The sequence below is a fragment of the Eremothecium cymbalariae genome, chromosome 5 (assembly GCF_000235365.1).
Source record: "Eremothecium cymbalariae DBVPG#7215 chromosome 5, complete sequence".
NCBI classification, from domain to species: domain Eukaryota; kingdom Fungi; phylum Ascomycota; class Saccharomycetes; order Saccharomycetales; family Saccharomycetaceae; genus Eremothecium; species Eremothecium cymbalariae.
Window position 1 is genome coordinate 225,366 of NC_016453.1, and position 15,046 is coordinate 240,411.

A 15,046-nucleotide genomic window follows, 5' to 3' on the forward strand; every position below is an offset into this window, starting at 1 on the left:
AAATAGGAGCAAAGAAATTTTCCACCTCGTTGGGCGGAACAAGAACTAAGTTTTTTCAGGTTTTTTACTTGCTCCTGATTATAAAGTAGCAGGGATTACACCTAGATACTCAAAAAATACATATCTATCGATTATAACTCACAAAATGGCTATTTCCAAGGTACATGCTAGATCCGTTTACGACTCTCGTGGTAACCCAACTGTTGAAGTTGAATTGACCACTGAAAATGGATTGTTCAGATCGATTGTTCCATCCGGTGCTTCTACTGGTATCCACGAAGCTTTGGAATTGAGAGATGGTGACAAGTCTAAGTGGCTAGGAAAGGGTGTTAACAAGGCCGTTTCTAACGTCAATGAGGTTATTGCTCCAGCTTTAATCTCAGCTAATGTCGATGTGAAGGACCAAAAGGCTGTTGATGACTTGATGTTGTCTTTGGACGGTACCTCAAACAAGAACAAGTTGGGTGCCAACGCTATCTTGGGTGTTTCTATGGCTATTGCCAAAGCTGCTGCTGCCGAGAAGCAAGTTCCATTGTACCAACACTTGGCGGACTTGGCTGGTTCCAACACTGAGCCATTTGTCTTGCCAGTTCCATTCCTAAATGTGTTGAACGGTGGTTCTCATGCTGGTGGTGCTTTGGCTTTGCAAGAGTTTATGATTGCTCCAACTGGTGCCGAATCCTTCTCTGAGGCTTTGAGAATGGGTTCCGAAGTCTACCACAACTTGAAGTCTTTGACTAAGAAGAGATACGGTTCTTCTGCCGGTAATGTTGGTGACGAAGGTGGTGTTGCTCCTAACATTCAGACTGCTGAAGAAGCTTTGGACTTGATTGTCGATTCTATCAAAGCTGCTGGGTACGAAGGAAAGATTGACATTGCTTTGGACTGTGCTTCTTCTGAATTCTTCAAGGACGGTAAGTACGACTTGGACTTCAAGAACCCAGAGTCTGACCCATCCAAGTGGTTGTCTGGTGAACAATTGGCCGACCTATACCACAAGTTGGTCGAAAAGTACCCAATTGTCTCCATCGAAGACCCATTCGCTGAAGATGACTGGGAAGCTTGGTCCCACTTCTACAAGAACGCTGGTGTCCAAATCGTTGCTGATGATTTGACTGTCACCAACCCAGTCAGAATTGCATCTGCTATCGAAAAGAAGGCCGCCGACGCCTTGTTGTTGAAGGTCAACCAGATTGGTTCTTTGTCTGAATCCATCCAAGCTGCCAAGGACTCCTTCGACGCTACCTGGGGCGTTATGGTCTCCCACAGATCCGGTGAGACCGAAGACACCTTCATTGCCGACTTGGTTGTTGGTTTGAGAACTGGTCAAATCAAGACTGGTGCTCCAGCTAGATCTGAAAGATTGGCCAAGTTGAACCAGTTGTTGAGAATTGAAGAGGAATTAGGTTCCAAGGCTGTCTATGCTGGTAAGAAGTTCCACAACGCTAACAAGTTGTAAGCCGATTATTAACATCTCGTGCTATGCACTGAACCCTTTTTAACTGTGTAATCAATCCTCTTATGTATCGAAACGAATTCAAGTTATTTCATTTGTGTGCGAAGATACGTTGCAAAAATTTTCAGCTGAAATGTTAATACGTATCGCACTATGAAGCATATTATTTGATTAAAATAGAACCAACTTTAAATATGATAGATCTTGACTAAATCTTTTGTAATGAAGTAATAAGAAGTGTCGGGGTTAAGTTCCTTTTTGTCTATACGTTGTGATGGGAACGAATCCCTTGTAGGCTTTTAACTTCAATTTTTTTAACATCGATATTAAGTTTGTTGATAAGTGAACACTACTCAGAGTAACTGAAATGGGTGGTTATTCTAAAGCAGAAACGTACCCCAAATAGTCAACAATTTTCCAAAGCTTAATAAGATCGAAATTCTTTTTGTGATGTTATATGAAACGAACAATTTATACCAGCGAGAGAATATGGGAAGTAATAAGGGGTATGACCGTAATGGCCATGAACACATGATGCCAAAATGTACCATGAATACGGCATTTAGTTGGAACTACGAAAATAGCTGCGTTCTATTTCCTTGGTGGGTTATACAGACTAAATCTGGTTTACTCTTTAGCTGCGTTATGATAGCAGTGTTCTCTTACACGTATGAGTATTTCAGATATTACGTCCATTTGATGACTAAGAAACGGGACCACAATAACATGGATTCCAAATCGTTGCGGTGGAAACGTTCTATATTTTACGGCATTCAAATTGGACTTTCCTTTTTAGTGATGTTGATAATTATGTCTTATAATGGATTCTTCATCATCAGTGTTATTTTGGGCGCCGTAGTCGGGAATTTCCATTGGGGTTCTTTTGTCGAAGATAGATTATTGAATCCCTCTCTAGTGTGTCACTAACATTTATATAATAAATATGTGGATATATTTACCTTTTTAAGCTTGACGGATTTTGTGTTATATGGTAGTTGGATGAAGACACAGGCGGTAGTTGGCATACCTATCTACAACTGTGTACAATTTTGAACTTTTCAATAAAATCTCGACCTCCGTCTTGAAAGGTCTGTCAGTAACAACATAAAGGTTACTCTATTGAACTTGGAATATAAAAAATGCCGAAAAATGTTGCTATTATAGGAGCTGGGCCAGCTGGATTGGGTACTGCTAGAGCGTTGCTCAACAATACTCCTTTTGAGGTAACTATCTTTGAACAAGCAGATCAGATAGGTGGTCTTTGGTATTATGGAAATGGTTTAAGAGATTCAAGCATGTATGACCACCTTGAGACTAATCTTATGAAACAGATTATGGCGTTCAATGGGTTTCCATTCCCTGAATATGATCCTACGTTTCCTTCGAGACAACGTGTCTGGGAGTACCTTCGGCTTTACTTTCTGGAGTTTATCAAAGGGAAGGCCAAGGTGTTTCTCAATAACAAGGTGACTTCCTTAGAAAAGGTGAAGGAACCACAAAAGTGGGAGTTGCGTGTCGAAAATGGGCAAGTTTACACATTTGATTTTGTTGTTATAGCGAATGGGCATTACGTGAAAGGTTATACCCCGCAGAATATTCCTGGGCTCGATAAATGGAGAGCAAAGAGTCCGGAAGCAAGTGTTCATTCTAAATGGTTTACTAATAGTGCATATGCCAGAGGCAAGACTATAGTGGTTGTTGGAAATGGGGTTAGTGGTCAAGATATCGCGAATCAGCTTTCTACTGTTGCTTACAAAGTATACCACAGTGTCAGGAATGTTTCCAGCACCGAGTGGCCATCAGAATCAGTTATAGAGGCTGTGGGTGTCATAACAGAAATCAATCCAGAAACTAGTACCATCACATTTGACACTGGTGATATTGTCCATAACGTTGACCAAATTATTTGGGCTACCGGGTATCGTTATGACATCCCATTTTTGAAAAGCTATAGAGATATCTTGTTTCCTAACGATGGTCTTAACGGCGCTGACAAAATTCACAACTTGTGGGAAAATCTCGTTTTCACCAGGGACCCAACTTTATCGTTTCCATTACTAGTTAAGGGTGTAGTAACATTCCCTGTGGCAGAGATGCATGGATGCCTAATTTGTCAGGTGTATAATGGCAAGATTACCCGTGAAGAAATGTCATATGGTAACAACTGTCAGTCCGTTGATATCGATTTTAAGAGCTGTGCAGATATGGATTATTGTAAACGGCTCAATGAAATTTTAGACACTCACCATAGCTCTCGCGATAAGTTCGAACCGGTACGTTGGGATAAGAATATGATCAAAATGCGTGGTGTGACGGCAGAGCTCAAGAAGTTAAGGACCGTGGAACTCTTACACAGGGCAATAAATCTAAGAAAAATAGGCATATCCTACACTCTTTGAGTCGAAACTGATGCAGATACTCTTAGTGAATGAAGAAAAGTAGACCTATTGACCTTTTTATATATTTCTAACTTCAATTATGGATATCACATGACCTTTGTTGGAGAACCGTAAGTAGTCAAATCCAATGCGCCCTATTGGGGGAAGTTGAAAAGTAAGCTCTAATCATATTAAATAACTTAAAACTAATATAAGAAGCGTCCGTATTATTGTCACAAAACCAGCAACAGCTTCACTATTCTATAAAGTATCTCAGCTACGTTGAGCACTAGGTGGCATTAGTGTACAGCTTCGTTCTGTGGAATTTGGAGTGCATACATTATATGATTCATTTCGGTTGGTGGTGTCCAGAGTTAGACAATGATGAATGAGGTAGTAGATTCAAAGAAAGTTAAAAGTGATAGCAGTCAACAGCATGAATCTTATTCCTGCTCTCGTTGCCGAAGGCTCAAGAAGAAATGTTCGAAAGAAGTGCCGAGCTGCTATTCATGTCAGAGGGCGGGAGAAGAGTGTGACTATCCTGGTCGAGCGCCACGAAGGACTAAGAGGGAACTAGATGAAGCCAGGAGGCGTGGGGAATTTGTTCCTGTTAAAAGGACGAAGAAGGGAGCAAAGTGGGATACTTCAGATTCTTTAGCTGTGTCTAGTGTGTGCTGTTCTCTTTCAGATTCAATGCACCAGGGCGCACCGTTATCGAGATCTTCTAGCGACGGAAATCTCCGGAATAATGGTCAGGGTGATGTATCTTCGAATATTCATAATTGTTCGGGTCCTGCATCAGAATCTGCGTCAGCATTCATGGCATCTTCATTCCTTAACACTTTGACTTCTATTGGAAGTACACATTCGCCGGTCCAAAATGTTGCATACAGTCTGACGCAGAAAGAGGTATTTAAACAAGGGAAGTTAGAACACGAATCTCATCGCCCAGATTCCATCCCTGTCAAGGCATCTAATATTCAAATAGAAGCTATTTCTGCAATTTTTAAGGGGGGCAGGCATTCTCCTATGATAAAAGAGGATGGAACGTGTAAGCCAATAGATAGATCGTTGTGCGACAGATATATTGCTGCGTACTTCAAACACAACCATAGATCCTACCCTGTTATTAACAAGCTGGAATTTCTAAATGATGTTTCTTTGATTAGGGAGTTCAAAGCTATGGAAAGCAAATACGAAGATACATTTATATTTCAGTTGTACATGATTATGGCCATTGGCTGGACCACATTGCAAAGAGCAGGCCTTTTAGAGAAAGAAGAGGAAGAAAATTTAAGTGAGCACTTTTCATACTTGGCCATGAGGAAGTTTTGCAATGTAATGCACTTACAAAATGAGGAGACAGCAAAGTGTCTGTTACTTTTAGGAATTTATTCATTTTTTGAACCACGAGGTATTTCATCATGGACAATTAGTGGATTACTGATGAGACTAACCATTGGACTTGGACTTAATAGAGTTTTGACCACCAAAAAACTGAAAAATATGTCCTTGATTGATGTAGAGATGCGTTACAGAGCATTTTGGTCCTACTATGCATTTGAAAGACTGGTTCAAACATCCTTGGGGAGAACTTCAGCGATTGAAGACGATGATATCAATGTCCCATTCCCTAGAGCAATGTACGAAGAGGAACGGGAAGACATAGAGGTAACCAAAATGATGCTCAGGTTGCGTATGGTGGCAGGAAAGGTTTATAAGCAGGTTCACAGTGTCAGTGCAGGCAAGAAAAAATTATCCATTACAGAGAAACAGACTATCATTAATGATCTTCGGAAGGAGATTGACGAGTTATATGAAAAGGAGAAAAACAGAATACGGCAAATCAATGGTGCCGAACACCATAATATCTCCTTTCACACATCCGAAACTTGGCTGTCAATGAGATACTCACAGTTGCAAGCTATGCTTTATCGACCCTCTGCTTTGATTCCCAAACCTCCAATGGAATCCTTGTCTCTTTTGGGTTCTGTTTGCCTCCAGGCACTGAAACACACGTATTGCTTGTACAAAAAAAAATGCTACCCTTGAATTGGATAACCCTCTTCCGTACACTGGCGGTTTGCAACACTATTCTCTACTGCCTTTGTCAATGGTACATAGATTTTATTGAATCGAAAATCGAGATCCAGCAGTGTGTCGAAATTCTACAACATTTTGGCGAAAAATGGATTTTTGCCAAAGAATGCGCTGATGTATTTCAAACAATTAGCAACGCAGTTCTTGATATCAGCCTAACCAGTGGCCAAGTTGCCAACATGGATAAATTAACTCGAGAATTGTTTGGCGCCAGCAACGAATATCAAGATATCCTCGATGAAAACAATGTTGATATATCTTGGGTAGAGCTAAGCATATGAAATAGGTTATCACACGCTCATTTCTGCACATACATGCATATTCGGCAACTATATTCCTCCACGTTCATTGTCAACTTTTAGCTAAGAGAAAACTGCATACGTCACATCAAACACACAAGAGTTCGAAACTCCCCACCAGCTTTCATTTTTCTGTATAATACCGCTATGTATTAGAGACTTTATAGTCTATTAACTACTTCTGCCTGTTCAGCCCATCACATGACATTTTTACAGATCCATTTCTCTTCCCTTGCATTCTCCTCCTCATCATCTTACTACTTGTGTCGTCTTGTGACGGCGCCCCAGCCGGTGTCGAGCGATCTTGTGTTTTCTGACCGATCCTCCTCTGTTTCCCAACAGAAAACCAGTGCCAACCTTAATCCAGCCTTGCCATCAATTAGATCATTCTTAGCCTCTAGTATTACTGCTGCCAACAGCAGCATATGTCAGTCTCCCGTAATATATCTTACATACACTCTATCACGTGACTGAAAATACCGATCTATAATGCAGATATTTTACAAATGCTAAGAGGATACTGACAGCCCATCATCACATGGCAACTACCATCAACGTAAATCCAGCAAACCAGTGGAGAGGGAAAAACAAAGTTCTCTTCAGACCGGACGTTGCTGTATCTGCACAGCTAGCACTGAAGGTGACGTTAACCCTGGTAACGCAGCTCTGTATCCTTGTCCTGCTTACACCACTTTTTGTTGAAAAAGGTTCCTTTTTGGCTCTGCAATAGAAATTTCGCGTAGTTTGACAAGTTTTTTCTGGGTTAGTTAGTTAGTCCATACAAACACACTTAGTTGATACGTGAATACTAATTTTTAGGTAGGACGAGAAGTCCAAGGCCAAGGCAGAAGAAGGCGGCTACCTTTTGAGCATGTTCCTTCAGATTCTCGCTGTTCTGGGCGCAATATCAGGATTTGTGTTTATAACTTTATCGATTGCATCAGGACTATATTATTTAAGCGAGTTAGTTGAGGAATACTCCGAACCTACAAGGAGATTGTTAAGTCGTGCAATATATTCACTGGTAGGGGTATATATATTGCTTTGGATCTTCGATGGATTTCCGTTTATGTTGACTTGTTTTTCGATTGGATCTTATGTGGTATACTATCAGAATTTGAGGAGGTTTCCATTTGTATCGTTAACGAGCCCGACCTTTGTATGCAGTTGTGTGCTTGTATTTATGAATCATTATTTCTGGCTCAGGTATTTTAATAATACTGACATTTCACTGCAGTCCAGGGTGGATCCGAATTATGTTCCCAAGAGGCGTGCTACTTTCGTTGAAGTTACTTCATTTTTTGGGATTTGTATCTGGTTTATTCCATTTGCGTTGTTTGTATCTTTATCCGCAGGTGATAATATGCTTCCTATGACAATGGGCAAAAAGGACGACGATAGTGCTGTGGGCAGGAGGGCCAGCAGTTTACTCAAAGTTGCGATTGATGCTGTGAGGGAGTATTTCCAGAGTGTTGCAAGGCTTCTGGGGATACGAGGGCTGCGTCAACAAGATGGTTTGGTGTTGTAGTGAAAAACGTTTTTTATGTGTAGATTTTACACTGTGGTCATATATATTTGATCCAGATTTTGGAACTTATTTTGTATACTTAGGTACTATTTTTACTGATATATATATCGTTGCATTAGGAGCGTTTTATGCGTTGGCATTGTATTTGTTGTACCGTTGCTTCTTTGCCACGGCAACTGTTTTTGGCATCTAGCTAACAGAAAAGAGGAAATACGGCAAAACATTGAAGTATCAATATAATCAAGACTTTAACAGAATTGAGATATGGAGGCTAAGGTCGAATTAACGAATACTTTTTGGTCAGAGGACTATATTACTGGTATTGACTGTCTGTTACGTGTTATACAAAGTGATATAGCTGAACTATCACGATTTGCGGATCTGTATGATAGACATAATGAGAATTGGTTGTATGCTATCAAGCAGCTCAACACGCTGACGCTATCTTTGTCAACGTCGAATGATGGTAGTTTGCGAAATAAAAGTAGCGAAAAGGGTACAGATCTGGCTTCAATGGTGTATAGAAACCACTTGTATCTTTTGGAGAGGCTTACTGACAAACTAAGAGGTTCTACGTTGTCAGAGGTGGAAGATCCGATCAAAAATCTCCTGTTTAGCTATAAAGAGTTCCAGTCGGATGTGGAAGACTCTCTAAAGGCAGATCACACGAAGTTTAGAAAGCAGATTGATAATATTCGATATTTGCATTCTCAAATAAAGAACAAAGCGCTCTCTATATTAGATAGTAATGCCAATGATGATGCCGCTTCTTTATCGGAGGCCACTGATAGTGAAAGATCACTCCCACCGAGCATTCGAAAATTGCTGAACTTTGAGAGCGAAAGGGAGTGGTATGAGTTTTTGATAGAATTAAAGAAAGAGGTACCTGTCAGCAAAAGAAAATGGGCGATTCCAGCTTTGCCAAATGAGTATTTTAGCAGCGAGGCTCTATTTGAAACGCTGAAGCGTCAGCATCCCAAAATGGACAGCTCTTTATATAACCTAGAGCAGATTGGGCAGAACCTAATGGACCTTGGGGTACTGAGGTCGTATAACGACGTTTTACACCGCCCTGGAAGCAAATTCGCTAGTCAAGGTTACTACTGTTGGGTCATGGATATGGCACCACCGGCAGGGAAACTTTTACAAGGTATTTGGAAACGTGTAAGCTCGAGCAGCTCAATTAACAACGAAGATAATAGCTACACCGCACTAGAACTTTCGCAGCTGAATGACCAATTTGTAAAGCAGTGGTTGATACTTGAGAGTCACAGACTCAAGTTAGAATTAGATCTTTCCCATTTTATGAAACAATATGCTAAATTAAGTAAGAACAAGTTTAAGACGATCAAGGAGGTCGATTTCAACATGATAGAAATGTTTAACAAAAATTGGGACATCCAAGGAAAGTTATGCGAGGAAGATTTTGAAAATCTCTGGTACGAATCATACACTAATAATCACGGAACAATAGGATTTTATACACCTCCTGGCCTTCGATTCGAAATGTACAACATGCAAGGTGTATTGGCTTCACAACCTTGGATATTTGGGACACCGTTAAATGAAATGTCTCTTTGCACCGAAGATAAGCCGATTATTTTAGAAAAACTGTTGACGATGGCACGTCAGTTCGATCCCGACACAGTTGCTAAAGAATGGGCAGCTCCTTTGGACCTAGTGAATATTTGCAATATGAAAAAGGACTGTCTCAATGAGTATTTACACAATTGCGACCACGATATCGTCATGAACAAATTTGGTAGTAAATGGGCCGATTGCGCTAACATCATTCAATTGCTGAGGGCCTGGCTATTAGAACTGCCAGATAGCATTATCCCTGTAATCCGTTACCACAACCTTAGAAACAACGATCATGACTGGTTGAACAATAGCCCCGCTGTCCACCTTCTGTCGCTTGCAGCCATCGCTTCACATTTCCGCTGGTTAGGGAAAGACAATCTTGACGCTCTCTTTGACACAAATCCAACATCCAGATTCCCTAACGTGCAGGAATTCCCCATCTCCCACCATTTTATAAGGTCCCGCGTTCGTGAGCCTTTGCATTGCTCTATTTTCAATGAGATCCTACACAATTGTTTCCTGGATCCAGAATTTCCCGCTAAATGTGCTGGTGCAGTTACCGCAACTTCAAGTCCTAGATCTGGCCGTCCACGAACACACCTTCTGACTGTTACAACCGATGTGCATGAATTTGTCCCAAGACCATTCAAAACCAGCAGCTGCGAACCCTCTCCAACCCGCGCCAAAAGACTCACCGGCCTTACTATACTCCCCCATACTAACCCTAACTAATCTGATACAAATGCATATTATCCTATATATGTATCCATATATATATGTATATATATATATATACCACCGAAATACGCATCATCGCATTGGCCTAAACCCCCACAGTTGCCCTATGAATCAATTGCAACAAAATCTCCATACTGATACATATCCATATCCCATCAATCAAATAGCCTTCCCCTTCAACCACATTGCATCTGCTATATCAGCTTTCAAGCTTGTATATATCTCTCGCGCCCTGACTAATTCGCATCAGCTGCTTATTAATTCCATCGACGCTTGCTTATGAAATCCGCATCAGGGTGTCAGCATACAATTGTCGAAATGAGTTTTTCACAAACCCAACAATATTTCTTGAGATTGCTTTATAAATATAAGAAAAGTAAATTTTCCCGGTGGCAATTAGTTTTAGATGTTTTAAAGGTTATTAACAAAGTTTTTGATCAAGATTAATTGTCTGTTTGGTGAAGTGTTTTTAAGTACTTCAAAGAATCAATTATCTGTTGAGCATATCTAGTTGTAGCGTTACCTCTCTTTTTTGACTGACGCAAAGGAAAAACTTCAGATCAAGCTATCTATTATAATAAGACGATGTCTCAAGCAACGTATGTGTTACTTAAGGTTATGTAATAGTGGTTCAGATGAGTGTTGGTATTTTATTGGAGGGTATTCCGGGGCTATGGGTTTAGTGTTGTGAGGCTTTAAAGATGCGGAAAGCTAAATTGTATAAAAAGTGCGAGGCTTTGAGCAGACGAGAATGGAGAAATGTTACAGTTTATGGAAAGCGAGCGAGGAACAAAGTTTGAGCCGAAATGGGGAACAGGCTTAATGCATTAGTTTCATTTTTGAAAGACGGAGGTGAGGTAGCGCATGGTCGGTATGTGTGAAGAGGAAAGCTTTCATGGGAGGATATCGCTGTGGGAAGGAAGCCGTTGAACTCACGTGACCTATATTCGTCCGTAGCAACACTCATTTGCCCATGGGTGTGGTGGGTGATATGTGGATGGGATAATAACATAGATTACTAACAGATTTTATTTGCTTTAGTGGTGATATTGGGTTGATTGGTTTGGCCGTGATGGGCCAGAACTTGATTTTGAACGCTGCTGATCATGGTTTTACTGTAGTTGCGTACAATAGGACCGTTTCTAAGGTGGATCAGTTTTTGGCAAATGAAGCCAAAGGCAAATCCATTATTGGTGCTCATTCTGTACAGGAGCTATGTGCCAATTTAAAGAGACCAAGAAGAGTTATTTTGTTGGTCAAGGCAGGAGCTGCTGTGGATAGTTTTATTGAGCAGTTATTGCCATTTATGGAACAGGGTGACATCATTATTGATGGTGGTAATTCACACTTCCCAGACTCCAACAGACGTTATGAGGAGTTGAAGCAGAAGGGTATTCATTTTGTCGGTTCTGGTGTGTCTGGTGGTGAAGAGGGTGCTCGTTACGGTCCTTCCTTGATGCCAGGTGGTGCTGAGGAGGCTTGGCCACACATAAAGGAAATTTTCCAGTCTATTGCAGCAAAGTCTGATGGTGAGCCATGTTGTGACTGGGTTGGTCCTGCCGGTGCTGGACACTATGTTAAGATGGTGCACAATGGTATTGAATATGGTGATATGCAGTTGATTTGTGAGGCTTACGACCTCATGAAACGTGTTGGTGGGTTCAACAACAAAGAGATTGGCCAAGTGTTTTCCAAGTGGAATAACGGCATCTTGGACTCCTTTTTGATTGAAATTACCAGAGATATTTTGTTATATGAAGATGTTGATGGTACTTCCTTGGTCGAGAAGATTTTAGATTCTGCTGGTCAAAAGGGGACTGGCAAGTGGACAGCCATTAACGCTTTGGATTTAGGCATGCCGGTCACCTTGATTGGTGAAGCGGTTTTTGCTCGTTGTTTGTCTTCCTTGAAGGACGAAAGAATCAGAGCTTCTCAGCTGTTGCCAGGTCCAGAAGTTCCAAAGGATGCTGTTGTAGACAAAGAACAATTCATTGATGATCTAGAGCAGGCTTTGTACGCCTCCAAGATTATATCGTATGCTCAAGGCTTCATGTTGATGAGAGAAGCTGGGAAGACGTATGGCTGGAAGTTGAATAACCCTGCTATCGCCTTGATGTGGAGAGGGGGTTGTATCATCAGATCCGTGTTTTTGGGGGAGATAACCAAGGCATACAGAGAAAACCCTGAATTAGAAAACTTGTTGTTTAACAACTTCTTCTCTAGTGCTGTAGCTAAAGCCCAAACAGGCTGGAGAAAGTCGATTGGATTGGCCGCTACTTACGGTATTCCAACTCCGGCATTTTCCACCGCGTTGGCCTTCTATGACAGTTACAGATCCGAAAGATTGCCAGCCAACTTGCTTCAAGCTCAACGTGACTACTTTGGTGCACACACTTTCAGAGTTTTACCAGAAGCTGCTTCTGATAACTTGCCAGCCGGCAAAGATATTCACGTCAACTGGACCGGAAAGGGTGGTAATGTTTCCGCCTCTACCTATGATGCTTAAGCAACTACCAGTTTACAATAAATTACTTATATAGTAGACAATTTTTAAGTATTAGGGTGGTATGGCATGGTATACATATGACATCCGTGTCTAACTCGTCCCTTTTTTTAAAAAATAAACATTTACATATTGTTTCCATGTCCTAATTTAAGCCTATAAAGGTCCCTTTTAAGGTTAATTACCTTACCCTCTATGTCATTGCAGTATTAAGTTGTTAACCATCTCTTGATTTTAGCCTTTTCTGTCCTATAACGTCGCTCTGCGTCAGCGACACAAAACCTCTTTCCGGCGTCTGAAAAACGGTGATAAAGTATATACAGAAACATAAAAAAATAGAAAGATATATATATCAATCATTTAATCAATTCCAAATAGTCATAAATTGCAAATATTTAATATCTAATTTAAGCTCTCTAAGTTAGTATGGAAAAATGATTGAAGAGGACTCTTTGCTGTACTTGGAAGAACAAGACAAAATATATTCACGAGACCCCACCATTATGGGGCCTACAGTGCACCGGCCAGCAATGCAACAGGAGCATCAGCATCAGCAGGAGCATCAGCAGCATCAGCAGCAGCATCAGCAGGAGCATCAGCAGGAGCATCAGCAGCATCAGCAGCATCAATTACCGCCACTACCACCGCCATTACCTACATTACCACCATATCCTCCATCCAGAACTGCTGATTCTAAATCTATTTTAGGCCGCGTGAAGCACATATTTTTCAAACATCAGCCATACGCTAATGGACATCTTGGTAGGCCGTTTTCGATGTCTATGGGAGATCAGCTTCCCATTGAGATGCATACTCATTTGAAGAAGCAGGAGCAGCTATGGAGAATAATCAAGGAAAAGCCATTTGACCCTTCTCCTCGAATTATTACTACCCCTCCCTCGCAGGCCAGCAGCGCTGACACTTTTTTGTCCGTTCCTGATGTTTCACCATCAAAACGTCTTCCAGTAGCAGTAACTCGTCCAGTTAAAGCTGTATCTGGCTTAATGAATGCAAAGGAAAATGATCCCACCTCAAAATATTATTACCATGTTGGAATGGGGTCATTAGAGGGTGAACAGAATTCTGGAGCAGCGTTAGAATTGATAACAAGCAAGATTTTAGGTCATCGGAAAGTTGGATTGAAGAAAATTCAAGATAGGTTAAATGAAATTGCAGAAAAGAAGTTTGCTGTTAATAAGCTTTATGGCAAATTAACTCAGGAGTTCAATATCTGGTCGAATGATGTCGTAGAGAGTGAAGAAGGCTTAAGACTTGTAGAAGAGCTACAAAGGGTTTTAAAATTAGATATGCTAATGGAAAGAAATTCAGCACAAAAGTTCAGAGACTTGGCGTTTGGATTAAACTTTATTAAGTTGAGAGAAGATCAAATGTTGATGACGAAGAAAGAGTTAAACAGTGATATTAAGAAATATGAGAATGCAAGAACCAAAAAGGGAGAATACCACGAAGAGACCTCATATTGGAAAGAACTAGTCAACACAAAACAAAATTCTTTAGCAGAAATTACCATTCTTTATCAACAAGCCTTGGCTAAAACTATGAGGGAGTTATTCACATTATCTTGTGTAACATTCTATGAAAATTGTACAGAAATGAAAGAAGCATGCAAGCAATTCTTTTCTGATTCTATGGAGTATTTGGCAGGTTCTCTTGGAGAGGAATATGTCGATGAATACTTGGATGAACTAAGAAAGACAAGAGCCGATAAGAAATGGGCTAAATTGAGTTTTGAAGACAAAAATAATCCTAATAAATTAGCTGAACTTATTGGCAACATGTATAATGGTGATGATTCATTATTAAGTGGTGTTCCTAAAAAACATTATATCAAATTTTCCGCTGAGGCAATATTGAAAGAAGAATTTGAACCAGTCTTGAAAGGAAAAGGAGCCTAAATTAAAGTTTGGAAATGGTCTTGATGAGGATGATTGGTCTCAGATTCCAAGTGAAAGATATAAATGGAATTGCGACCAACAAATACTTTTTGGAGAGAAACCCAGAATCTATTAGAAATTATGAGTATCGGGAAGCTATTAATACGTTAAACCGTGGGACAGAATCCAATAGAGGTAGTGGGAGAACTTTAAGAGGGATTAATTCAAAATATACGAGGCAAATCAACCAGCCTTTAACAACGACAAAGGAGGAGCTATCAGAAGAATCGCCCAAGCCATCGTTAGTTGGTCAAAGTAGCTTATATAGAACTCTAAGGCCATCTAGCCAACAAATCAGGCCATCTAGCCAGCAATTGAAACCACCAGCTACAGGCAAGTCCTACCAGGAAGTAATCACAAAGTTTGGATCAGAAGGTGCCGTTTCATTGGATCTGCGCTTTAAGGAAGCTGAGGAAGAATTAAACACAAATAAGTGGATTTCTTCCAAGAAGGATGTGGTTAAGTAAATCTAACATACATGTACGCACGCACACAAACGTACAAA

General features: G+C 40.6%; 6 protein-coding genes and 2 further genes across 6 annotated transcripts; all 8 read left to right on the forward strand.

Moving 5' to 3' along the window:
• Positions 1-145: 145 nt before the first annotated feature.
• On the forward strand, positions 146-1,459 carry ENO2 (phosphopyruvate hydratase ENO2; the record flags this gene model as incomplete). Its single annotated transcript, XM_003646654.1, has 1 exon — positions 146-1,459. One exon carries the CDS (start codon positions 146-148, stop codon positions 1,457-1,459), a length of 1,314 nt encoding a protein of 437 aa, XP_003646702.1.
• Positions 1,460-1,906: 447 nt separating this feature from the next.
• CTR2 (low-affinity Cu transporter) lies at positions 1,907-2,383 on the forward strand (the record flags this gene model as incomplete). Its single annotated transcript, XM_003646655.1, has 1 exon — positions 1,907-2,383. The coding sequence occupies one exon, from the start codon at positions 1,907-1,909 to the stop codon at positions 2,381-2,383; it is 477 nt and encodes a 158-aa protein (XP_003646703.1).
• Positions 2,384-2,595: 212 nt separating this feature from the next.
• FMO1 (N,N-dimethylaniline monooxygenase) lies at positions 2,596-3,855 on the forward strand (the record flags this gene model as incomplete). The annotated part of the gene is made up of 1 exon (XM_003646656.1): positions 2,596-3,855. One exon carries the CDS (start codon positions 2,596-2,598, stop codon positions 3,853-3,855), a length of 1,260 nt encoding a protein of 419 aa, XP_003646704.1.
• A 363-nt stretch (positions 3,856-4,218) lies between these two features.
• Positions 4,219-6,215, forward strand: Ecym_5105 (the record flags this gene model as incomplete).
• Positions 6,216-7,104: 889 nt separating this feature from the next.
• SVP26 (Svp26p) lies at positions 7,105-7,761 on the forward strand (the record flags this gene model as incomplete). Its single annotated transcript, XM_003646657.1, has 1 exon — positions 7,105-7,761. One exon carries the CDS (start codon positions 7,105-7,107, stop codon positions 7,759-7,761), a length of 657 nt encoding a protein of 218 aa, XP_003646705.1.
• Positions 7,762-8,025: 264 nt separating this feature from the next.
• On the forward strand, positions 8,026-10,077 carry RGD3 (Rgd3p; the record flags this gene model as incomplete). The annotated part of the gene is made up of 1 exon (XM_003646658.1): positions 8,026-10,077. The coding sequence occupies one exon, from the start codon at positions 8,026-8,028 to the stop codon at positions 10,075-10,077; it is 2,052 nt and encodes a 683-aa protein (XP_003646706.1).
• Positions 10,078-11,155: 1,078 nt separating this feature from the next.
• Positions 11,156-12,589, forward strand: Ecym_5108 (uncharacterized protein; the record flags this gene model as incomplete). Its single annotated transcript, XM_003646659.1, has 1 exon — positions 11,156-12,589. One exon carries the CDS (start codon positions 11,156-11,158, stop codon positions 12,587-12,589), a length of 1,434 nt encoding a protein of 477 aa, XP_003646707.1.
• A 431-nt stretch (positions 12,590-13,020) lies between these two features.
• Ecym_5109 lies at positions 13,021-15,008 on the forward strand (the record flags this gene model as incomplete).
• Between the last annotated feature and the right edge of the window lie 38 nt (positions 15,009-15,046).